This window comes from Narcine bancroftii, chromosome 1 (genome assembly GCF_036971445.1).
Source record: "Narcine bancroftii isolate sNarBan1 chromosome 1, sNarBan1.hap1, whole genome shotgun sequence".
Classification (NCBI taxonomy): Eukaryota; Metazoa; Chordata; class Chondrichthyes; order Torpediniformes; family Narcinidae; genus Narcine; species Narcine bancroftii.
This window is the reverse complement of record NC_091469.1, coordinates 190,241,749-190,268,412: the sequence shown is the minus strand read 5'-3', so window position 1 is coordinate 190,268,412 and position 26,664 is coordinate 190,241,749. Positions and strand designations below refer to the sequence as shown.

Here is a 26,664-nt window from a genome sequence, read left to right as displayed (position 1 = left end):
TCTACCCTTCTTTCTTTTTGGGTGGGTTTGCATAGATAGGGATTTCATTTGAAGGCTCTGGCTGTGTCTGTCGCTTTGGCCAGCTTCAAGCTATCCTTCCCTATAAGAGTCTTTTGCACTTTGTGCACTCCCCAAAATTAGTGGATCAACTAATCTTTCCTTTAGATCCTTAAATCTGCATTTTGCAGCAACAATTTTGAGTCAAGTGAGCAAGTTCTCAACAGTTTCATCTGTCTCTTGCATGAAGCCTTGAAATTCATAGCATTTAATTCTATGATTAGACATGGGTTCAAGGTGAGAAGGAAATATCTGCTCTGGATCATTTTTCTCCTCCTCTGTAAGGTCCCAGCTATTAAATAAGTCAAGGCCTCACTCCCCTGTCCAGAGAAGTATAGAACTGATCTTCTCCTCTGCTGTTGCATTTTTAAAATAGCTCTTGAATGCTAAATTGTACTTCTGCTAAAACTTTTTAAATGATTCATCATTGTCTTCAGCCTCCCCGCCTATCACTGGGTGAACTACTGTTGCTCCATCATTTTTTTAGTAGTGTTTTTTCTCTTCCTCCCCTTCGTATTTCATTGACTTACAATCAGTTGTATGGCTTTATTCCTGTTCGCTTATACCGCTGCCACCATGTTATGTCTCTGTGTTACTTGGGAGGCTTCTTAAATAACTTAGAGATGCAAGATTCAAATAACAGAAGAGACTTTACTTACTGATGCCATGTCAGGAAACTGTACACATTCACTCTCACTCTCTCTCACACTCTCTCTCTCTCTCTCACTCTCTCTCTCTCTCTCTCTCTCTCACACACTCTCTCTCACAGACTCTCACTCACACTCTCTCTCACTCACACTCACTCACACTCACACTCTCTCACTCACTCTCTCACTCACTCTCTCACTCACACTCTCTCTCACATTCTCTCTCTCACTCTCTCTCTCACACTCTCACATTCTCTCACTCTCTCTCTCACACTCTCTCTCACATTCTCTCTATCACTCTCTCTCTCACACTCTCTCTCACATTCTCTCTCTCACTCTCTCACTCACAAACACTCTCTGTCACTCACACACTCTGTCATTCACACACTCTCACTCACGCACTCTCACTCACGCACTCTCACGCACTCTCACTCACGCACTCTCACGCACTCTCACTCACGCACTCTCACTCACGCACTCTCACTCACGCACTCTCACTCACGCACTCTCACTCACGCACTCTCACTCACGCACTCTCACTCACGCACTCTCACTCACGCACTCTCACTCACGCACTCTCACTCACGCACTCTCACTCACGCACTCTCACTCACGCACTCTCACTCACGCACTCTCACTCACTCACTCTCACTCACACTCTCCCTCACTCACACTCTCCCTCACTCACACTCTCCCTCACTCACACTCTCCCTCACTCACTCTCCCTCACTCACTCTCCCTCACTCACTCTCCCTCACTCACTCTCCCTCACTCACTCTCCCTCACTCACTCTCCCTCACTCACACTCTCCCTCACTCACACTCTCCCTCACTCACACTCTCCCTCACTCACACTCTCCCTCACTCACACTCTCCCTCACTCACATTCTCTCTCTCACTCTCTCTCTCACTCTCTCTCTCACTCTCTCTCTCACTCTCTCTCTCACTCTCTCTCTCACTCTCTCTCTCTCTCTCTCTCACTCTCTCTCACTCTCTCTCTCACTCTCTCTCACTCTCTCTCACTCTCTCACTCACAAACACTCTCTGTCACTCACACACTCTGTCACTCACGCACTCTCACTCACGCACTCTCACTCACGCACTCTCACTCACGCACTCTCACTCACGCACTCTCACTCACGCACTCTCACTCACGCACTCTCACTCACGCACTCTCACTCACGCACTCTCACTCACGCACTCTCACTCACGCACTCTCACTCACTCTCCCTCACGCACTCTCCCTCACTCACTCTCCCTCACTCACTCTCCCTCACTCACTCTCCCTCACTCACACTCTCCCTCACTCACACTCTCCCTCACTCACACTCTCCCTCACTCACACTCTCCCTCACTCACACTCTCCCTCACTCACACTCTCCCTCACTCACACTCTCCCTCACTCACACTCTCCCTCACTCACACTCTCCCTCACTCACACTCTCTCACTCACACTCTCTAGAAATGATAAACTTAATAAGTGACTTCAGGTTTCACCTTTGTTGGCGTGGTTACAGCGCCAGTGACCCAGGTTCTAATCCAACGCTGTCTGTAAGAAGTTGGTACGTTCTCCCCACTCTGAGTGCTCCAGTTTCTTCTCACAATCCAAAGACGTATAGGGTTAGTAGGTTAATTTGTCTCATGAGTATGTTTTGGCGCCACAGTCTAGTGGTCAGAAAGGCCTATTACTAAGCTGTATCTCAAAATTAAATTAAAATTAAATCTTTTCTTCTATATTGAAATGTTTTGTCTGTGCATAGACACAGGCAATTGTGAAAGCCAGGTCACTGAGTTATTTAAGGCAGAGATTGATTGGGTCTTGATTCATCAGGGAATCAAAGGTTATGGATAGAGGCTGGGAAGTGGGGATGAGTAGGAAAATGGATCAGATTATGATTAAATGGTGGGACAGACTCAATGGGATGAATGGCCTATTTCTGCTCCTATGTCTTATAGTTTTCATACAGAACGTTACACACATTTCAAATGTAAAATCCAATCTTAACATAAACTTATATATCTACTTGATCAATTGCAGTTATGTTTGTTGAGAAAATATTCCCAAATGGATGGTCTGGTTGTTGTTGGTGGGTTGAGTGACCGGTGACTGAACTGAATCAGATAGGTTGGGGGCTAGGGTAGGGTGACATGATATGTGATGGGTGATCGGGGGAGGGGCAGATGTACTGGTTGGTCAGCTGAAGTCCCGCATTTATCCGGGTTCATTACATAGGTGTATTGGGGGTTAGCTTGAAGGAGATAGACCCTCTCAACCAGTGGATCAAGCTTATGGCTTTTCATGTGCCTTCAAAGCAAGTTTCCTTGGGGACATCAATCAGGATGGCAGCGTGGTCCCTGACACGAACTTCCTGGGGAAGGGAAAGAAACTCGCATGTGGGGTGGCATTGGCATTGGTGGTGGTGCAGAAGAGGGATCTGATTGCATGGAATGCTTCGGGGAGGACCTCTTGCCAATGGGAGACCAGCAGGCTTTTCGATCTCAAGGTAAGGAGTTGATCTTCCAGATGGCGGTGTTTTCCTTTTCCTCCTGGCCATTCCCTTGGGGGTTGTAGGTGGTGGTTCTGCTCATGATGATACCTCTGGCCAGCAGATATTGGCGCAGCTCATCACTCATGAAGGAGGTCCCTTGGTCGCTATTAAATAACAGAGCTATCAGAACAGGGTGAAGAGGTTGCGCAAGGCTTTAATGATGGTGGCAGTGATCATGTCTGGGCAGGGAATGGCAAACTAGAAACTTAAGTACTCATCAATGATGTTGAGGAAGTACACGTTGTGGTTCAAGAGGGCAGAAGCCCCTTGAAATCCATGCTCAGGTGCTTAAAGGGGTGGGTGGCCTTAATCAGGTGCAACCTGTCCGGCTAGTAGAAGTGTGGTTTGCACTCTGCACAGATCTGGCAGTTTCTGGTCATTGTCCTGATGTCCTCAACCGGATAGGGGAGATAGAAGGCTTTGATAAAATGGAAAAACCTGGTGACCCTGGGGTTGCAGAGGTTGTTGTGGAGGGCTTGTAAATGGTCTATCTGTGCACTGGTGCAAGTCCCTCAGGTCAGGGCATCCGAAGGCTCGTTGAGCTTTCAGGGCTGGTACAAGTTATCATAATTGCAGATTCTCCACCTCAGAATCTTGTTTTTGATTTTACCCCACTACTTGTTATTGAACACAAAAGCAGCTGCACATCAGTCAGTTAGCAGGATAAATCATTTGCCGACAAGATAGTGTCTCCAGTGCCTTACTGTCTCATCGATGACCTGGGCCTCCTTCTCAATGGAGGAATGCCAGATCTCGGGGCTTTGGAGGGAGCAGGGGAAATATTTCTACGTGTCTGCCCGCTAGTTAAGTGTGGTGGGTGAAAAGTCAGACACATTGTTCTCCACCTGGAATGTGATGGATTTTTCCACGGCATGCATCGCGACCTTGGCACTATCGCCTTTGATGTGGCTGAAGGCCTCATGGGCCTCTGCTGACGGGGGAAAGAAGGTGGCTTTTACGAGGGAGCGGGCTTTTTTTGCATAGTTAGGGACCCACTGGGCATAATAGGAGAAAAACCCCAGGAACCTTTTCAAGTCCTTGAGGCTGATGAAGTGGGAGGTCCAACAGGAGGTGCATGTAGTCAGGATCGGGGCCAATAACTCCATTCTCCATGATGCAGTTGAGTGTAGCCAGGCGTGATGTGCGGGATACACATTTATCCTTGTTGTCGGTGAGATTAAGGCTTTTGTCTGGAGGAATTTATGAAGGTTGGTGTCATGGTCTTGCAGGTCATGGCCACTGACAGTGACATTGTCGAGGTAGGGGAATGTGAGTAGCAACCCGTGTTCATCCACCATTCGGTGCATCTCCCTCTGGAAGATGAAGACTCCATTGGTGACCCTGAAGGGGACTCTCAGAAAGTGGTAGAGATGGTCATCCGCTTTGAACGTGGTGTACTGGCGGTCCTCCGGGCAGATAGGGAGTTGGTGGTATGCCGATTTTAAGTTACTGGTAGAAAACATCCAATATCGGGCGATTTGGTTTACCATGTCAGCTATGCGGGGGAGTTTTTGCGCGTCCAGTTGCGTAAACCTGTTACTGGTCTGACTGTAGTCGATAACCATTTGGTGCATTTCCCCACTCTTAACCACCACTACCTGAGCTCTCCAGGGGCTGATACTGGATTCAATGATCCCCTCGGTCAGGAGCTGTCTCACCTCTGATTTGATAAAGACCCTGTCTCCAGCACTGTTTCGCCTGCTGTTGGTGGGGATGGGCTTTCAGTTGGGGGTGAAGTTGACGAACAGAGGTGGGGGGGAAATCCAGAGGGTGAAGGGCCTGCAGGTTGCGCAGTGGGCAGATTGTGGGTGGCTGGTTTGACATGTTTGGGGGAAGGGGGAGGGTGGGCAGTTTAAAAACTGTTGGTTGTAGTGGATGAGGGTGTTCAGTGGAAAAGCAATTAGTGTCCTAGTTAAGGATGGCCCAGTAGAAATGGCACACCCGATTAACTAGGATGCCAGTGGAAGAGGGGCTAATATCACCTTAGCTGTATTATTGACTTTAATGGGTGGGCTGAAGTGACTGTTTTTTAGTCTTCAGGGGGAATAATGAGCTCGATACCAAATGGTTGTGAATAAATAGACTACGAGCATCTTGGGCTGACACACTGCTACCTGACAAATATCAAAGGACAACTGCAGGTTATCTGCAGGGAGCTTTATGTGTCATTGTTGTGGAGTTTAGAGAGTTGCTACTTCTTGGATCCAGTGATCAAGGTTCAATCCCAACTCCCAGTGCTGTCACTGTGGCAGAGTGGGTTTTGTTCCAGTTTGCTTCAACATGCCAAAGGTGCGCTGGGTGGTAAGTTAATTGGACATTGTAAATCACTCTTAGTATATGGGTGAATGGAAGACTCTAGGGGGAGATAGAACATAGAAGACGCGACAGCACACTACAGGCCCTTTGACCCTCTATGTTGTGATGGCCCCATATGTTCATTAAAACAATGTACTAAACCCACCCTACCCCATAACCCTCTATTTTTCTTTCATCCATGTGCCTGTCTGAGTCTCTTAAATGTCCCTAATGTTTCAGCCTCCGCCACTACCCCTGGAAGGCATTCCAAGTTCCCACAACTCTGATGTCTCCCCTAAACTTCCCTCCTTTCACTTTGTACATAAGTCCTCTGGTGTTTGCTATTCCTGCCTGGGAAACAGCTGCTGACTGTCCACCCTATCTGTGCCTCTCATAATCTTGTGGACCTCTGTCAAGTCTCCTCTCATCCTTCTACACTCCAAAGAGAAAAGTCTCAGCTCTGCTAACCTTGCTTCATAAGACATTTTCCAATCCAGGAAACATCCTGGTAAATCTCCTCTATACCTCCATAGCTTCCACATCCTTCCTATGATGAGGTGACCAGAACTGAACACAATACTCCAGAAATTTGTAGAGTTGCAACATGACCTCTCTACTCCTGAACTCAATCCTCCTATTAATGAAACCCAGCATCCAATAGGCCTTCTTAACTATCTATCAACCTGTGTGGAAAACTTGAGGAATATCTGTTCATTCACACTCTTAAGTAACCAATCATTAACCCTGTACTCAGCCTTCTGGTTTGTCATTCCAAAATTCAGCACCTCACACTTACCTGGATTGAACTTCATCTGCTACTTTTCTGCCCAATTCTGCATCCTGTCTCTATTCTCTTGTAACCTTCGACAACCTTAATCTCCATCCACAATTCCTCCAACCTTTGTATTATCTACATACTTATTGACCCATCCTTCTGCCTCTTCATCCAGATCATTTATAAAAATTCCAAAGAGCAGGGGTCCCAAAACAGATCTTTGTGGCACTCCACTAGTCACTGACCTCCAGGCAGAATACTTTCCATCCGCAAGTACTCTCTGCTTTCTTCCTGCAAGCCAATTTTTTTATCCACATGGTTCCAGTGATCTTATAACTTTCTGGATGAGTCTCTCATGGGGGATCTTGTCAAATGCCTTGTTAAATCCACGTAGACCACATCTACCAACCTATCCTCATCAATTGCTTTGTTACCTCTTCAGAAAATTTAATTAGATTCATGAGGTACAACCTTCCCTTCACAAAGCCATGCTGATTATCTTTTTGTAGACTGCTCATAAATCCTGACCTTAAGAATCCTCTCCAATGGTTTGAACATCAGATGAAAAACTCACGGGTCTATAATTCCCAAGATTTTCCCTATTACTTTTTTTTAAATAGGGGGTCTACATTTTCCATTCTCCAATCCTCCAGCACCTCCCCTGTGGTCAAAGAGGATTCAAAGATCATAGTTACTGCCCCAGCTACCTCTTTTCTCAGTTCCCACAGCAGCCTGTGGTATATTGCATTTGGCCCCAGGGACATCAATCTTGATATTTTTAAAAAGATTCAACACAACCTTTTCCTTATACTCCACATTGTCCAACACACAGGCCTTTTCTATTTTGACCTCACTGTGATCAAGGTCCTTTTGTGAATACAAAAGTGAAGTATTCATTTAGGACCTTCCCAATCTCTTCCACCTCCAGGCACATGTTACCTCTTTTATCCTTTAGCAGCCCCACCTTAATTCTCATCATCATTCTGTTCTTCACATATGCATAGAATGCCATGGGGTCTCCTTAATTCTACATGCCAAGGTCTTCTCATGCCCCTTTTGTGCTCTCCTAAGTCCTTTCATAAACTCCTTCCTGGCTACCATTTACTTCTCATGAGCCCTTCGTTTCCTGCTTCCTATATCTAACATATGCTTTCTTCTTCCTCTTGGTTAGTTTCCTGACCTGTTCCTGAAACCAGCACAAATGGTCCCAAAATTTCCTCCACACTACTTCTGTGCTATCACCCTTGAATATTTGTTTCCAATTTACTCTCGCTAGTTCCTGCCTCATGCCTTCATTCCCTTCCCCAGTTAAGCACCTTCCCATTTTTGTCTGTTTTTAATCCTTTTCCATAGCTATGCTGAAACTAAGGGTCACTCTCACCAAAATGCTCCCCCACTGAGAGGTCCACCACCTGACCAGGTTCATTACCCAGAACTAGATCCAGTATGGCCTTTCCTCTCATCGGCCGGTCCACAAACTGTGTCAGGAATCCTTCTTGGACACACCTGACAAATTCACCCCCATCTATCCCTCTTGCAGTCAGGAGGTGCCAGTCAATATTAGGGTCAATAAAGTCACCCATAACTACAACCCTTTATTTCCCATACTATCCCAAAATCTGCTTGCATATCTGTTCCTCTGTTTTCTGAGGGCTATTTGGGGGCCTGTAGACTACTCCCAGCACAGTGATAGCTCCCTTCCTATTTCTGAATTCCACCCACACTGACTCAGTGGACACTCCCTCTGCAGCATCCTCCCTTACTATAAAATATTACTCTACCCCCACCCTCCCACCCCACCTTTTCTACCTCTCATCCTATTAATTTTAAAACTTTTAAACCCTGATACCTGCATCAGCCAGTCTTGTCCTTCCTCCAGCCAAGTTTCAGTAATGGCCTACACAAGTGGAAATGGCACCATATTTTGCCATTGGTCACTTAAAATTGCCAAAAATGAATGTTACTGGTTGGCATGGATTTGAGGGCCTGTTTCCATGTTATTATGATAACTCTTGTACCAATTATTCAAGACCTTTCTTTCCATCCACAAATCAGACAAAGCAGATTCTCAATCCCTCGTACTTTTGTCTGCAAAATAATTTATTTCCACATGAAGGGATTACCTTCTAATGCAGAATGCTGCCATACTTCATTTTGATATGTTTAGGTGAACTTTCTTCCATGAAACATTGCACATTCAACTGGCTGGATTATTTTGGAAGGATTATTTATGAGGCAATTCTAATGAAAGCTTAATGATATGACACTTCAGCTCTGCTTCTCCTCCAATGGATTACACCTGACCTACTGATTGTTTCCTGTAATTTATGGTCATATTTTATGACTGATGAATCATGTTACTAATGGTGAAGGGTTAATTTCCCAGCCTCCGATTCGAAAGTCTTGGTGTTTTTTGTTTTCTGGGAAATGGTCTGCTGTGAGACAGACGATAACACAAAGTAATGTAGAGAATTATGCACTTTCTCCTTGATCACAAAAGAATAATCCTAGAGAACATAAATCCCTATACTCCCTAGTCTATGCAGGGAACTTTCATATTTAACCCTTGCCAAGATGAGTGCTGGTTAATTGGCAGTCTTACTGATTGTAAGATCTTCATGCCTGTGCTGTAATCACATCTCAAAATAATTCAAAATGCATACTATTTGAGAGAGATGTATTTCTTTCTGAGGTGCTCCTTAAACCCAGTCTATGACCAAGCTTGAAAACACATGTGATTTGATGTTGAATGTTATGAGCTACCACTCATATGAACTGACTTAAGATACTATTAAAGACTGCATTATGAAGTTTAATGGTTGTTTTTGGTCTCTTGCCTTATTAATACTCCTTTCTTTTGGTTTTATCATTTCCTATGCAAGTAGAAATGGCATCATGTATTGCCTTTGGTCAGTTAAAATGGCCAAAAATAGTGGCAGAAGATAACATGCACTTTAGGGAGATCTGTCACAACTGCTTCTTCTGACACTTGAGTGGTGGGGATTGAACATCCCAAACTTCATTCCTAACTTCAATTTAGCTCATGAAAGGTGACAAATAAGACCAGAGAGGCATTCGTTTTTACATAGATCTCATTGTGTTATAGCATCTTCACTTTATTTTTGTTATATCTCCTTCTTCTATAACCCCTCGTCAAAGGAAATAGTTCTCTCCTTCTACTCTATCAAATTCTTTAATCATCTTAAACGGGTCAAGTTGGCCACCCCCTTCGGAACTCAAAGGAATATAATCCAAGTCAGTGAGGGCTATCTGCTAACATAGCTTCTTGAACACTGGTGTTACCCCAGTAACTCTGTGTCGTATCCTACCAAGGTCATTTTATCTTTCCAGAGATGTAGAGCACAGTCTTTAAGCAGTGTTCAGATGGCCTCCATGCAGTTATCATGTGACTTTTTGCCTTGGTTATTCCCACTCCCTTGAAAAAAACACTTAACATTGCACAAAACAGGCTTTGGAATGCAAGTGCACTGAGGGCGCCTCAGAGCAACTGTGTAACAGCTATTCTCCTATAATTGAAAGTCAAAATAAGGCATATTACTGAAAAGCAGAAAAGTGATCATAATTGTAGAAAATATTCAGCAGGCCAGGTAACACAAGTGGAGGAAGAAATAATGGTACTGTTTCAGGAAATAACAGAATTTTATAGCATGACTTTTTAAGGAAGCACAGGGACTTAAATAAGGAGCAAACTAAAGTGATTCTGTGGATGAGTGCAAGGCAAGAGAGAGTACATGATAAATAGTGACATTTCAAACATTTATAGGTAATTATTCGATCTCAGCTGACAGTAAAAGGAAGCTTAGCAGGAAATTCACAAAGGTGCACGTTAGTCCAAAATGTGTTCAAAATTCAATTCTCCTCTTCTTCAAAGTCTCAATGTTCCCAAACTATCACTATCTTTTTGTAAGGAATTTCTTCCTGATATTGATTCTAATTAGCAATTAAAATGGAAAACACAAATGGAAGTTGCTCATCAGGTTAGGGATCATCTGCATGAAAAAAAACCATCTTTAATAATTTGAATAAAAAGCCTTTTGTTGTAACTCCTAACGGATCTTGAGCAGAGCTGTGAAATTGATGATCAGTGTTTGAATTTGCATTTTCTTGCTTAATTTGCTCTGCTGAGCACGTTTTAGGCATGGTGCTCATACCAAATCAAGGGTCATCAAGAAATGTTGCCAAATTGGGACATCTTCCCATTAAGAACATTATCCTATCATGTTCTCCCTTTTGAAAGTGGTGGAACACTGACTGCTTTCAAGCGAGATGGTGAATTGGTAAACCAATATTCTGCTCTCCCAGGGGAGATTCCCCTTTCCGAGGCACAATGTCTCCTCATGCCATCACTATCTAATAGGCTTTGGTACTGTACCTTTTTTTATTATTATCTATCTATCTATTTATTTATGTATCTATTTATTTATTTATTTGTTTGTTTTATTTTTTTTTCCCAAGCAAACAAAAGGAAAAGTATTGCAGGCCAGGATTCTTCGGTACTGTACCTTGAATTGAATCTTGCTCTGATGAGAATGATGTGCTGACTTTTCATTCTATACTACTATCAGTTCTGTTGGAATGAGTTTCTTCTATACTATTAAACCATATCCCAGCAGGGAGACTTCAACATATCTGATTTATTATGTAATGTTCTGACTCCTTGGAATCCTCTAATTTAGTTATATGGGATACTTTCAAGGCCTTTATTGGGGGCAAATTATTTTGTATACTGTTAATAAAAAATGAAGACTAATAAAGAAAATTCTGAGTTAATTAAACAGCTAGATCAACCATATGTTCAACTAAAAATTCAGATGTATAAAAAAAATGGATTGAACATAAAACTAAATTTGATCTCTCAACATACCCAGTCGGATGACAACTTTTGAAATCTAAAAATCACTTTTACATTCATGGTAATAAATTTGGTAATTTTTTGGCTAACCAATTGAGAGGATTTGGTGCTAAGAATCATATTACAAAGGTCATATTGATAATGGTACTATAACCTCAGATTATTTCATGATAAATGATACATTTAAAAGATTCTACTCCAAGCTATATTCTTCTGAATGTACGAATGACAATAATTTGATTTAAAAAAAATTCTTAGACAAATTGAATATTCCCAAGATTTCTTAAGAGTCAAATAAGACTGAACAAATCTGTCTTGCAAGAGGAAATGATAGTTGCTCTTTCCTCATTACAATCTGGATTATGATGGGTTTCCTGTGGAATTTTTAAAATTATTTTCTCAATTGCTTACACTTCACTTGAATGTGGTGTTTGCGGATCCATTTAAACAGGGTAACCTTCCCGATTTATTTAATGAGGCTCGCATATCTTTAATAGTGAAGGAAGGTAAAGGCACAACTGAGTGTTCCTTCTATAGACTGATATCCTTATTGAATGTTGATGCTAAAATTTTAGCCATTAGGATGGAAAACATTTTACCATCAGTTATTTCTGAAGATCAGAAAGGATTTATTAAAAACTGATATTCTTATTTTAATATACATCACTTAATGAATATTATTTACTTGCCCTCTGGGAAAACTCCTCTTTCATTGGATGCAGAGAAACTTTTTGATCGAATAGAATGGGCATATCTCTTTACAACCCTTGAAAATTTCAATTCTGGTTCCGATTTTATTACATAGGTTAAATTATTGTACTTAACAGCCATCCACCACAATTCTTACTAATTTTCAACAATCTCAGCCTTTAAATTTGCAATATGACACTCATCAAGTTCTTTATCATTTGATCTAGCGATTGAACCATTGGCAATTGCATTTTGTGAGTGTGAAGACATTTTGGGGATATGGAGAGAGGGGTTGAACATAAGATCTCCCTTTATACAGATGATCTCTTTTCATCTCAGATCCAGTTGCCTCCCTCCCCCATATGATGTCATTATTTTCACAATTCAGTCAATTTTCTGGATATAAATTGAATGTGCATAAAAGTGAACTTCTTCCATTGAATTCTTCTGCAGCAATTTGGTTTTCCTTTTAAGATTGTTAAATATCAATTTACCTATCTTAGTTTTACAATTGCAAAGAATCATAAACATCTTTTTGAGGAGAATTACCTTGCTATGCTTAAACATTGTCACCTCTGGTCACAATGGTCACCTTTGACTACAACCTTAGTTGCCCATATAAATTCTATTAAAATGAATATTTTGTCTAAATTTTTATCTTTTTCAATCTGTTCCAGTTTTTGTTCCTAGATCATTTTTTTAAATTTGGTTGACTCAGCTATGTCATCTTACATATGGAAAGGTAAATATCCTCGCCTTAATAAAGTTATTCTACAGAGATCTAAGGGAGAGATTGTGGAATGGCGCTGCCTGAATTTAGATTTTACTATTGAGCAGTCAATATTACAAAGTATTAGATTTTGGTCCTGATTTTATAATCATTCTGATTATAAAATTATGGGTATCAATGGAACTGAAATTCCACACCCCCACCCCCCCCCACCCCAACATTTTTCTAAATCAGCGCTTCTTGGCTCTTCACTTCCATTTTCAACTAAGTTGATAGACAATCCAATCATTAATTCTATGAGAATTTGGGCACAGTTTAGAAAACATTTTGCATTTCATAATTTCTCTCTTTCAAGCCCTATCATATCCAATCATTTTTTTCAACCTTCTTTACATGAAAGGGTATTCAAAGTTTTAAGGATCTGTTCATTGATGGATTTTTTGCATCATTTGAGCAGCTTTCTGCTAAATGTAACCTACCCAAATCTCAATTTTTTAGATCTTTTCAAGTTCAGCATTTTCTTGAATCACACCCATCTGCCTTCCCAAAAAAGTCTAAGTCAAATTTTGTAGATGAGTTTTTTTAGTTTAATGTCTTCTCATAAAGAATTAATATCTGTTATTTACGAGAAATTCTTATGTTTAAATCAGACTTCGTTAGCTAAAATTAAAAATGCTTGGGAACAAGATTTAAATTTGACAATATTGGATGTGGATTAGGACATAATTTTTAAAAGAGTTAATAGCTCTTTGTTATGTGCTCATCATAGTTTATTACAATTTAAAGTGGTACACAGAGCACATATCTCTGTGGCTAAATTTGTCTCATTTTTACTTCTGATATGAGTCCCTGTTGTATAAGAATGTTATTAAGTGTTATTAATTCATTATGCTCTGGACCTGTTCTAGTCTAGAAAAATACTGGAGAGAGGTTTTCCATATGAATTATGGATATGATTTACAATATATTTGTTTTTGTTAAATTGAATGTTTTATTGTTTGTGTAACTATTTGTATCATTTTATTAAATCAATATTTTTAAAAGAAAAAATATATGCAATTTTTATGGTCTAATGCCCAAGGCACAGGTCTGTGATAAGATGGGTCGTGGTAGTAATTAAATAAAAAATAGGAAAATAATGCACACAAAGAATGGATTGGTAAAACTGATAATGAAGGGCCAGTTATCAGCCTTCAAGATCTGAAAAAAAGTAAACTCAGCATTTTATAAGAACATCCTTTCAATAATCATATTTAGTTTTAATAAATTGATTTAGTTTTAATAAATTGATTCACTTTTTTAGCATTTTGTTGAATCATATGGAATGGATTAGGGTTCATTATTTCTTTGAGTACATGCTGTAAGACCATACTAAAAAGCATGGTAGTTGTACTTTTTTCTATCTCTCACCACCCCCCCCCCCACCCCCACCTCCACCAGTGTCCTTCCCAACCCTGTGATCTTATCCTGATCCTTTTATCTTCAGGAGATTAGTCTGGACTCCTCTTGATCCTGAGTTTTCAATCAAACCAGACTCCCAAATCTCTGTAAGATGCAGTGAATTCCATCCCAAATCTTCAACAACCACTCATAGGACATTCAGTGTCTTTCCCAGCTCACCCACTCTGGCTACTCATTTAAATTTCCCCCACCACCAAATCTTAATCCAAGGCATCACATAGAATTGCTGTTTCAGATAAATTTGTTGAACTTTGTTGTGGCTTGCCCACAAACAAAGCATTATTAGTGATCTTTGCTATTGCCTCAAAGTAAACCAGCTGAGAACACAAGTAAATAAGCAATATTTTATCTCTCTGGATTACGTACTATTTTCCTTTTCTGCTTTTATGATCTTTATCCATCGTGCAGCAGCCCATTCAAGAGAAGGAAGATGACACATCTCAGTTCATCTCTGCCTTGAGTTGAAGTTGGTAGTCTATCCTGTGCCAGCTTCAGTGTAGTTCTTGAAGTGGTGAATTGCTCTGTATTTAGCTGAATTTAATTATGTATTCTTGTCACGCATACTGAGATGCAGAGAAAATATTTATTTTGTATGCTATCCATACATAATCCAAGCACAAGTACGAAAGGTATCGTAAAATAAAACCGTACAGTGTTACAGAGAAAAGTTAAAACTGTGGAAGGCTGTGATGAGGAAGGCTTGTTAGATGAGGATATCATCTTTTATGTATGAGAGATCCATTCAAGAGGCAGTCCTTGAATCTGGTAGTATGTATTTTCAAACTCTTAAATCGAATGAAGAGACTAGGACTGGGATGGAATGGTCATCTATTATATCAGCTGCTTTCCACAAGAAGTGGGAAATGTACACCGAGTTGATGGAAGGGAGGGTGGTTGCATGATGGCTTGAGTTGCTTTCACAACTCTCTGCTTTTCTTGTTGTCTTTGGCAGAGCAATTCCCTAATCAATCAGTGATGCATCCTGATAGTATACTTTCTTTAGTGCTAAATTTCCTTCACCTTCTGACGAAGTTGTGACTTTAGTACTCTTTCTTGGCCAGAGCAACAGTATGGTTGGACCAGGATAAATTGATGATGCTTGAACTGAAAACTCTCAACCATCTGCACTCAGCACCATTGATGCAGTCAGGGTCTGTTCTACCCTACTTCTGTTCATGGCCACCTCCTTCATTTTGCTAACATTAAGGGAGAGGTTGTTGTCCTGACACCATGCCACCAAGCTTACTGCCTCCTTCCTATATTGCATCTCATCTAAATGCATAGATGTTTTGACCATATTGTAATTTTTTTTTAGGTACAGTTGCTATGGATTTACAGAATGCAGAGTGCCACCCATCCAGTGGCACCACTTTGACTTTGCCTACAGAAAATGGAGCAGGCAGAAGGCCCAGTATCGGACCTGTCCTTGAAATTGCTGACACTGCTGCGGTATTACCATGTGATCTCTTAAGTGACCAATCAGAAGATGAGGCCAATCCATCGGATGATGAGAGCCTCCCTACTCCAGAGTGAGTTGCTACCTTAAAGATAAATTTGAACTTGTATTAACTGTAAGTCGTAAGACCTTACTGATATTGTTTGTTTGGTGTTTGAGTATCCAGGAGAGTGGGCAAGTAGGTTTTTTTTTTATAAAACAAAATCCCAAAATACATTCAGTCACAGAAACATTCCAATAACGTGAACTTCAAACTGATGAATTTCTTCCTCTGACACCTGAGATTAGACTGTTTTCCTTTCTTACTTGCACTGCTGAATGACAATTTATTTCCCCAGCACTTTATAACTTGCTACTGACCTCTGAGCCAAGATGAGACTGATAAAAAATATCCCTTTGTTCTATTTGATTTCATCTTTCTAGAATAACAATCGTATTGAATCCCTCCTGTATCATCCATTAGGGTTTTAACTGAGAACTTCAACCAAAAGGTCACTCTTATTTGTGTCTGTGTGAAAGGCTCTATTGTGTATTTGATCTAAAAACATTTTATTAATGTTTGTTTACTGTGTGACTGACTATCTACCTTGGTGGTGGTTAAAAAAAACTCATCCCTAAACAATCATGCAATTAATCTGCTGCCCCCATTCCAAGCAGATTGATTGTGGAGAAAGGGGGATGGTCCATTGAAAGATGCATCTCAATGGACAATTTTTCCTGGAGTTTAGAAGAATGATGATCTCATCTAAATGGATAAAATGCTCAAAAGGACTAGACAAAATAAATGCTCAGAACTATGCACTGCCATCTCAATAGACTCAGAGTGCAATCTACAGTTGCTTGCTTTCCACATTATATTCCAGCTCCAAAACTTGGTCGCACTGAAGAGAATGGATCAGGGTTTCAGGAACATCATCCAATACCCAGCTGTTACTTTATTGTGCATTTAGAATATATCCAAAGTCAAAATTCTTTCTCATAGTGCCAGGATAAGGGACCAGGAATTTAGGTGCCAAATGAAGAGAAATGTCTTGACTCTATTTGCTAATTGAGTTAACTGCCATATTTTCATGCATATAACACGCACGTGCATATAACGTGCAGAAAATCATAAATTGTGTAAAAATGTTTTCGTATAACACACACACATATGTATTCTGCGGGGATAGTATTCTAAATTCCAATTGACAAAATCAATTTGCATTTAGAAAGGACATGAGGCAAAGCACATACCAGTATCTGCCAAAGTTAATCACCTGCAATTAACCCCCAATCAACTTCCCCAGAGGTGTCCATCTATCCATTATATATATGATATCCTGCTGCCACACATTAACAAGCTTTGGGAGAGGAATCAATTAAATAGATCGAAGACACTTGATATGTTAATCTCCTCTCTCAGGGACAGGTCTGGGCAAATAAGGTGCAGTGCCCTAGCCAGAGTGTCCTGTTTATAGGAATACCATTGGCATTCAGTACAAAGAAATATTCCCAAGATCAAAATGTTTCATGCCCGCTATAAATTGTGTGCGTTCTTTCATTGCCACTATTACATTCTCATGCTGGCTATAACATTCCCATGCTCACTATAAATTGCCGGCACATCTTTCCCACAGTTGCTATAAATTGTGGGTGTTCTTTCAATACTGCTATTCCCACGCCTGCTATAAATTGCCAGTTGAACTTTCCCATACCCATTATTAATTGTGCATGTTCTTTCAACATGTAAAAATATTCTCATAGAGCACAGTCACATATATAATGTGCGAGGTTGGGGGTGCCTGGTTTGGAAAATATGCATATAATGCACGAGTTATATGCATAAAAGATTGAAAAGAGGGTTGGTGCGAGAACACAGCCTTGCTTCACGCCATTGTTAATGGAGAAGGGTTCAGAGAGCTCATTGCTGTATCTGACCCGACCTTGTTGGTTTTCGTGCAGTTGGATAACCATGTTGAGGAACTTTGGGGGCATCCGAGGCGCTCTAGTATTTGCAAAGCCCTTTCCTGCTCATGGTGTCGAAGGCTTTGGTGAGGTCAACAAAGGTGATGTAGAGTCCTTTGTTTTGTTCTCTGCACTTTTCTTGGAGCTGTCTGAGGGCAAAGACCATGTCAGTAGTTCCTCTGTTTGCGCGAAAGCCGCACTATGATTCTGGGAGAATATTCTCGGCGACACTAGGTATTATTCTATTTAGGAGAATCCTAGCGAAGATTTTGCCTGCAATGGAGAGCAACAATGAAGACGCTGTTTACATCTGGTACCGCACGGATGGCAGTCTCTTCAATCTGAGGCGCATGCAAGCTCACACCAAGACACAAGAGAAATTTGTCCGTGAACTACTCTTTGCAGACGATGCCTCTTTAGTTGCCCATTCAGAGCCAGCTCTTCAGCGCTTGACGTCCTGTTTTGCAGAAACTGCGAAAATGTTTAGCCTGGAAGTCAGCCTGAAGAAAACTGAGGTCCTCCATCAGCCAGCTCCCCACCATGACTACCAGCCCCCCCACATCTCCATCGGGCACACAAAACTCAAAACGGTCAACCAGTTTACCTATCTCGGCTGCACCATTTCATCAGATGCAAGGATCGACAACGAGATAGACAACAGACTCACCAAGGCAAATAGCGCCTTTGGAAGACTACACAAAAGAGTCTGGAAAAACAACCAACTGAAAAACCTCACAAAGATAAGCGTATACAGAGCCGTTGTCATATCCACACTCCTGATCGGCTCCGAATCATGGGTCCTCTACCGGCATCACCTACGGCTCCTAGAACGCTTCCACCAGCGTTGTCTCCACTCCATCCTCAACATTCATTGAAGCGCTTTCATCCCCAACGTCAAAGTACTCGAGATGGCAGAGGTCGACAGCATCGAGTCCACGCTGCTGAAGATCCAGCTGCACTGGGTGGGTCACGTCTCCAGAATGGAGGACCATCGCCTTCCCAAGATTGTGTTATATGGGGAGCTCTCCACTGGCCACCGAGACAGAGGTGCACCAAAGAAAAGGTACAAGGACTGCCTAAAGAAATCTCTTGGTGCCTGCCACATTGACCACTGCCAGTGGGCTGATATCGCCTCAAACTGTGCATCTTGGCGCCTCACAGTTTGGCGGGCAGCAACCTCCTTTGAAGAAGACCGGAAAGTCCACCTCACTGACAAAAGGCAAAGGAGGAAAAACCCAACACACAACCCCAACCAACCAATTTTCCCCTGCAACCGCGTCTGCCTGTCCCGCATCGGACTTGTCAGCCACAAACGAGCCTGCAGCTGACGTGGACTTTTACCCCCTCCATAAATCTTCGTCCGCGAAGCCAAGCCAAAGATATGCATAAAAATACAGTATATACCTTGATATGGGCCTCAACCCAGAGACCTAAAATAATTTATTCATTGATAATATTCTTGATAAAATTGATGGATTTTGCTCTTTACTGGATCTTGTATAGAAGAGCAGCAAGGGTGCATATCTTTGAGATGGAAGATGGTTATATTAAATGGTGAACCAAGTTCATGAGGACAGATGCCTTGCTATTTCTTACTCTTTGTGCTGTCTTTCACCTTCAGATTTTGAAGTACTTTCGCTGAGATTTTATTTGCAGTACAAATGAAGTTTCATATAATCAAAAAGCATAGAGCTTGACAAATAATGTGATTCCTTTACAGTTCACTGAGTAGTACAGAACAAATCAAGGTTGAGACTTCTGAACATTACCTTTAATAATCCTAGTGTGCAATAGGCTTGGTTAACTATCTATTAGAATGAAAAGAACGTTAGATTATATCAAGAAATGTACTGCACATCCACCAAAGAATGAGGATGTATTTGATTTTTGTGGTCCTGCAATATTCATAGAGCTGTTGAGTTTAGGAATATTAAAACATCTTGAGATGTTTATATGCAAATTGTTGTTGTTGAATTTGATCTGGTTAAGTGATTATGAGAAACAATGTAAACCCAAGAGAAATGTTGAGAACCAGTGTTTTCAGTTAAGTTCACATCAGCTGTGGAAATGGAGAAAGCAGAGACAGATAAGATTTTGGGCATCAAATCAGTTCGTTTTTGATGGGTGAACGGCAACCTAACTTTGGAATCGTTGGTCAGATGAAATGCCATTTCAAACAGTCTAATAAGGGATTTATTTTCCAAAGTGGGTGGTGTGGTTAGAGTAGCAGACAGCACAAAATTATTACAGCACCAGAGACTTGGGTTCGTATGTAGCAATTTCTGTAGGAGTTTGTACATTCTCCCTGAATCTGTGTAGGTTTCCCCTGGGTGATCTGGTTTTCTCCCATCTCCAAAAATGTACAGGGTGTGTAGATTAATTGGTGTATTTGAGCAGTATAGGCTCATGGCCCAGAATTTTTAAAAAATGAGATGTGTAAGATACTCGCACAACATCGACACAGCATTGAGGGCCGAAGGGCCTGTACCGTGCTTTAGTGTTCCATGTTCTAAAACACTCTGGAGAGTAGTACATCAGGAAATACATTTTTTGAATAAAGAGAAATGTTGAAAAAAATTTTTTGACAAAGCCATTTGATAAATGAAGCAGAAATATAGAGTTAAGTTGAATGGTAGAGAAATGACACAAAGTAATAAATTTAAAAGGAAAAGAAGAGAGGCAATCAGCATCTGGATTGGTGATGAATTTGTAGGATGATCCATTGGCTAATAGGAGATACTTGTACAAACTGGTACAAATTTAAATTTAGATGTACAGCATGGTATTGGACCCACAAGCCCATGCCCCCCCCCCCCCCAAATACACCATTAACCTACAGTCCCCTACAATCCTCATACATAGTGGGAAGAAACTGGAGGAAGCCCAGACAGACATGGGGAGAACATACAAACTCCTTACAGACAGCGCCAGATTGCTGGCACTGTAATAGCGTTGCGTTAACCATAGCAGTAACTGTGCTGGTCCAGAGCAGAAGTGCTTGATTTACTCTTTTTAGTGATGAGCCCAGGAACACGTAGGAGAAATGACGTGGGCTGAATATTTTATAAATGAGTTTTCAAACAAATTTAATGAGGTACCACATAATAAGATTAAGTTGTAGATGATTGCACAAGGCATGAGCAGGGCACAAAAAAAAATTATTCAGTCTTTCTTGTTTTGGACAGAGTTTGATGTGCCTTGAGCTCTTAAGTTTTTCATTAGTATAAAGGATTGGGACATGTATGCAAAAGCTTTAAAGTTTGTTAATTATATCAATTTAGCAACCAGGGGGCTGTGAAGAATGTAAGAAATTACAGAGAGACTGGAAGTGAAAGGGGCATGAACCTGACATTTCATCTTTTATTTGCAGAACTGCTTTTTTTTTAATCTTTGGCTTAGATTATCAGTTTGAGTCTTGCTCAAACTGGCCCACTACTTGCATTAAAAGCCCCTACTTACACTTACACTCCCCTAACTTCTCTCCCCTCCCCCTACCCTCAACCACCACCAAGCAAGATATCCCAATATGACCACACTAACTTTTTGCAGTCCTGAGAATCGGATCCAACTTTCAGCCTTAATCCGACAATATTTTCATGAAATGGAGCAGCTTGCAAATGGCAGTGAGCCTCAAATGGCAAATTTCATGGGGCCTACTCCAGACTATTTCATGGGGCCTACTCCAGACTATTTCAACAATTTGGAATGTTTTTGATGATTATAAATAGAAATAAATAATTTTAAAATAATATTCAAAATGGATGGTAATATATTTTAAGTATTTAATTGATTTAAATTGAATTAAAAAGAAACATTAGGTAACATATCGAGAAAAATTCACTTACCTGGGCTTATCTTTCTGATCCAGGATGGTGACCTTTTGCAAATATATGGGGATTCACAGCCTTGTCATTGGATAGATTTAAAACAGAGATTGATATGTTTTTAATTTGTATGGGTATCAAAGGTTATGGGGAGAGGGCAAGAGAATGACACTGAGAGGAAAATACATCAGCCATGATTTGAATGGCAATGCAGACCTGATCGGCCAAATGGGCTAATTCCTCCCCTATGTCTTACCTGCCACAGGTATCTGGCATAAAGCTGAGTGGCCAGGTACAAATGGAACCAAGCCTTTGGCTTAGTATGATGGGGCTCAGTCCTTGGGACTTGGTGGTGAATTCAGTGATGATGCTGTTGCTTAATGTGACTCTGTCCTCCAGCTCATTGCTGAGATTCATATTGCAATGAATTGCCATGAAAGTCAGGAACATGCTGATTCGTGCAATGCTGTTAGTTGGTGGTTCTCTGGGGAACTAGCAGCTGCTGTTCCTTATGGTGTGTCTGTTAGGTTTCAAGAATGATGAATGATGAAGGACAGCAAAGATATAAGCAGAACAAAAAAGTGCATTTTATAAAGTATTGTGGAAAAAGGGTAAGAAAGTGTATTGCAAAACGGGAAAGAACAAAAAGTGATCATTTGCAATTTTATTTGAATCTCCAGTAACATTGGTGTTTAAAAAGGTAGCAAATTTCTATATAGAGAAAAGCAAAGTTCCAAGTGTGGGAGGTAAACAACAGTGCAAGGACACACTCCCCTCCCCCACACAAAAAAAAACAAGGACACACTCCCCTCACCCCCCCCAAAAAAAAAATAGAGCAAATGGAGGAACAGACTGATCATCAGATAAGTGAGATTGCAATTTGAATGAACAAATTTGTAAAGAAGTCCTGGATGACATTAGAGCATACACATCGAGTCAAATGGAGGTATTTGGGAAGTAACATTTGAATGGGACTGTAATTGGGCAATAGGTTAAAAAAAAGTTTGATAAATCTAGCACAAGAAGGAGAATATTGAAGGAAGAAAGTGTTCATCATATACTTGCTAGAATTAAATCAGGAGTAAGGGGTTTTGAATAAGATATGAGAAACTGTGGTCTTTCCTCTCCAACTGAAATAATTAAAGGAGGTTTAAAAATTATAAAAATATTTTGCTTTATTAAATAATAAATTAATGGTTCCACTAGCTAAACAACCAATAAAAGATGATGAATACGTAACATTGTGTTGAGGGGAATGGCAGAGAAAGATTGATGATTTTGTTTTCCTAAGAGGATTATTAGATCCTTCCATTTTTAAAGTAAACACTATAAAACAAAAAGCCTTAATTTTTCAGTCAGTTATAATTAAAACTGACATTAATTCATCTGAAAGCCTAGACTAGAGATTCATTGAAAGTTGAAGAATATGAAATATTATGGAAAATAGATGATGAGTTGAAATGTTGGCTCTATTTACTCCGGTTTTTTGCATCTTTAATTATGACACAATATGTTCCTCTGAATTTTAATTTAATTTCAATTAATTTATGCACTTGCTGCAAATAACCATTAATTTGATTTGCCCACATGTATCACAGTTCAGTGATGAAATGTGTAGAATTCTTCAAAACCTTGGAGAGATGTTTGATGAAACTGTACTTTTCATTTACAACTTGATTATATATAACTTTGTCACAAATTGATTATAACTTTGTCACAAATGTTCTGTAGGTCATGTCTATTCCATACACTTCTCCCACACACTGAGTCTAATTAGTCAACGATTTATTGTTGGACAACAGAGTTGGTTAAAGCTGACGTGTTACCTCTTACTAAAAGTAAGTTTGCTAAAAGTAAAGCTTAATCTCCATCACTTGCAAATTTCTTCCATTAGGATTTATGAGCCTAAGACTTGTCTGCTGAACGGTTCTACATGATAGTTTTGAGAAGCTGAGACATCTCCTCCTCCATGATTCTTTCCTCACTTCTTAATCTTAACTGGAATGCTTTATATTCATCCTGCATCTAAAAATTAAAAGGTTGGCATTCATATCAGCCCTCCCCCAAGCAGAACAATGTTATTACTGCCCCAGTGATCCAGGTTTGAAGCCGGCACTGTCTGTAAGGAGTTTGTATGTTCTTTCCAGGTCTGCGTGGCTTTCCTTCAGGTGTTCCGGTTTCCTCCCACCCTTCAAAAATGTACAGGATTTGTGATGCACCATCAATGACTCCAAAAGACTGAAGTTGAACGAACTGATCGGCTTTTATTAGCTTTAGAACAAAAGCACACATCCATGTTGGTCGACTGTTCTGCATTGGGCAGGGAGCTGTGGAACATTCTGGAGCCTGTGGGAGGAGCCACAGGCACAGTCGGCCAATGGATGTGCCCACATTGACCCTTTGTTTTTTTTTAAAGAGTCCAGTGGGGTGAAGTGTTGATGATATAGTTACAAATTAAGACTGCCAAGTGGTCTGGTTTTTCACCGTAACCATCATAATTCGGGCTGGAGTTGTGGCATAGTGGCAGGGACCTGGGCAGACTGGGGCGCCTATGAGGAATCATCGACATGGGACTGGTGGGTATGTGGCAACAAGTCTGGCATATCCTCTGTTAGGGGTAAGGTAATGTGCCATGGCCCTGGTGCATTGTGGGTGGGTAGGGTGAGAGGGGAGTGAAGGTCTCCAGGGACCCTGAGGGTGCCAAATCCCTAATGGGGACAGTGTCCTCATGCCTATCAGGGTACGCCACGTAGGCATATTGGGGTTTGCATGGAGGAGGTGGACCCTTCCAACCAAAGGGTCAGACTTATGGCTCATCACGTGTTTCCGGAGTAGGACTGGCCCTGGGGACGTCAGCCACGCCGGCTGTGCAGTCCCAGTCGCAGATTTCCTGGGAAAGGAAAACATACGTTCATGAAGTGTGGCATTCATGGCAGTACATAGAAAAGACCTGATGAAGTAGAGTGCCACTGAGAGAACTTCTTGCCAGCGGGAGATTGGAAGGCCCCTAGAACATAAGGCTAGGAGGACGGCCTTCCAGACTGTGGTGTTCTTCTTTTCCACGCCTGTTCTCCTGGAGGTTGTAGCTAGTGGTCCTGCTCATGGCAATGCTTCTGGCCAGCAGGTACTGGCGCAGCTCGTCGCTCATGAAAGAGGACCCACGGTCACTATGAATATAGCTGGGGTAGCCGAATAGAGTGAAGAGACTGCGCAGGGCCTTGATAACTGTGGCAGCTGACATGTCAGAGCAGGGGATTGCAAATGGAAAACAGGAGTACTCATCAATAACATTGAGGAAGTACACATTGCAGTCCTTTGAAGTCGACACTCAGGCATTCAAAGGGGCTGTGGCCTTTAACAACTGTGCTCTGTCTGGCCAGTAGAATTGTGGTTTGCACTTTGCGCAGACCTGGCAGCTTTTGGTCATTGACTTGATCTCTTCAATGGAGTATGGCAAGTTGAGAGCTTTGACGAAATAGAAGAACTTGGTAACTTCAGGGTGGCAAAGATCATTGTGAAAGGCTTGTAAGCGGACAGTCAGTGCACTGGCACAGGTTCTGCAAGATAGGGCATCAGAAGGCTCATATTGTAATTGTAAATGGACAGTTCAATTTTTCACCTCAATGTCTTGTCATTCTTGATTTTACCTCACTGCTGAATATAGAACATGAATACAACAACCAATTGGGTGAATTGTTTACCACCCAGGTAGTGTCTCCTGAGCTGCACTACCTCGACAATGGCTTGGGGTTCCTTCTCGACAGAGAAGTATTGAATTTTGGGGCTCTGGAGGGTACAGGAAAAAGAAAGCAATGAGTCTGGCCACCTGGTTAAGGGTTGCAGCCAGAGTGAAGTCTGATGCATCACTTTCCACCTGGAATGGGATAAATTTATCCACAGTGTGTATTGTGGCCTTGGCAATATCTGCCTTGATGCATCTGAAGGCTGCACAGGCCTCTGGTATCAGAGGGAAAGAGGTGGATTTTATGAGGAGGTGGGCCTTATCTGCATAATTAGGGACCCACTGGGCATAGTAAGAGAAAAAGCCCAGGCTGTTTGGGAAGGGGTGGGGGTGGCGGAGGAGTTCCAGGAGTGGGCACATGTAGTCAGGGTCTGGACCAAGGATGGTGAGGAAGGTTGTGTGAAATAAGCACTTGGCCTTAATTGTACATGAAATTGAGGAGCTTGACAGTTTCGAGGAATTTTTGAAGGTTGGTATTATGATCCTGCAGGTCATGGCTGCAAATGGTGACTTGGTTGAGATATGGGAATGTGGCCTGCAGCTAGTACTGATCCATCACGTGGTTCATCTCCCGTTGTAAGACTGAGACTCCATTGGTGACGCTGAAGGAGACCCTAGGAAGTGGTAGAGTCAGCCATCTGCCTTGAACCCCATGTATTGGCAGTCCTGTGGGTGGATAGAGAGCTGATGATGTGTGGATTTCAAGTCAATGGGAGAAAAGACCCAATACTGTGCGATTTGGTTCACCATATTCGGATATACAGGGTAGGGGTTATGGGTTTAGTTGCGTGTACCTATTAATGGTCTGACTGTAGTCAATGACCATCCTGTTCTTCTCCCCATTCCTCACTACCACTACTTGTGCTCTCCAAGGACTGGTGCTGGGTTCAATGGTCCCCTCATTAAGTAACAGCTGCACCTCCACCCAAATAAAGGCCCTGTCTCTGGCATTATATCTCCTACTTTTGGTGGCAATGGGTTTACAGTAAGGGGTGAGAATGGTGGAAGGGGTGATTTTGAGCATGGAGAGTCTACAGTTCATGCGTGTGCTGAAGGGTAGGTGGAGTGCAGTGGGCGAATCAAGAAGTGGTAGTTACAGACAATGAGGAGTGGATGGGGCCCATCGAATTACACCTTCATGCTTTTAAGGTGACATTGAAAATCTAGTCCCTGTAGTACAGTGGTGCAGAGTTGCGGCATCACCAAAAGTTTAAAGTCTTTATACTTTGTACCCCGCACAGTCAGAGTCAGTAGGCAGTAGCCACAGACATACGCTGTATGTGATGTTGAGGCCAAGGAAACTTTTTGGTTTACTGACCATACCACGAGGAAGTTGTACTGCATAATGTCAGGATGTCAGGATGAATGAAGCTCCCACTATTGAATGGGCAATTTGTCACATGGCCATTTACCTGGTGAGCTGATGTGGGCTGTCCTGGTCGAGTGTGATGGAGGCCAGTGTTTGTCACTTCAGAGGAGAGGTCACGTGCTGATTTGGAAGATGGTGGTATCCAAGATGACAGTCCCCCCCCCCCCCCCCCCGGCCCACACGTGACGCTGCTGAATCCTGAAGATGGCGGTTCCTGCAACTTGCATGTGGCGCCGCTAGTTCCCGGTGATGG

General features: G+C 41.7%; 1 protein-coding gene across 1 annotated transcript in view; it reads left to right on the top strand.

The window, feature by feature from the left end:
- Positions 1–26,664, top strand: part of kcnt1b (potassium sodium-activated channel subfamily T member 1b) — a 175,674-nt gene that overhangs the window by 69,118 nt on the left and 79,892 nt on the right. The window contains exon 18 of the mRNA XM_069916271.1: positions 15,392–15,605. Within this exon, the coding sequence (XP_069772372.1) occupies positions 15,392–15,605 (214 nt within the window). The remainder of the gene's footprint in view (positions 1–15,391; positions 15,606–26,664) is intronic.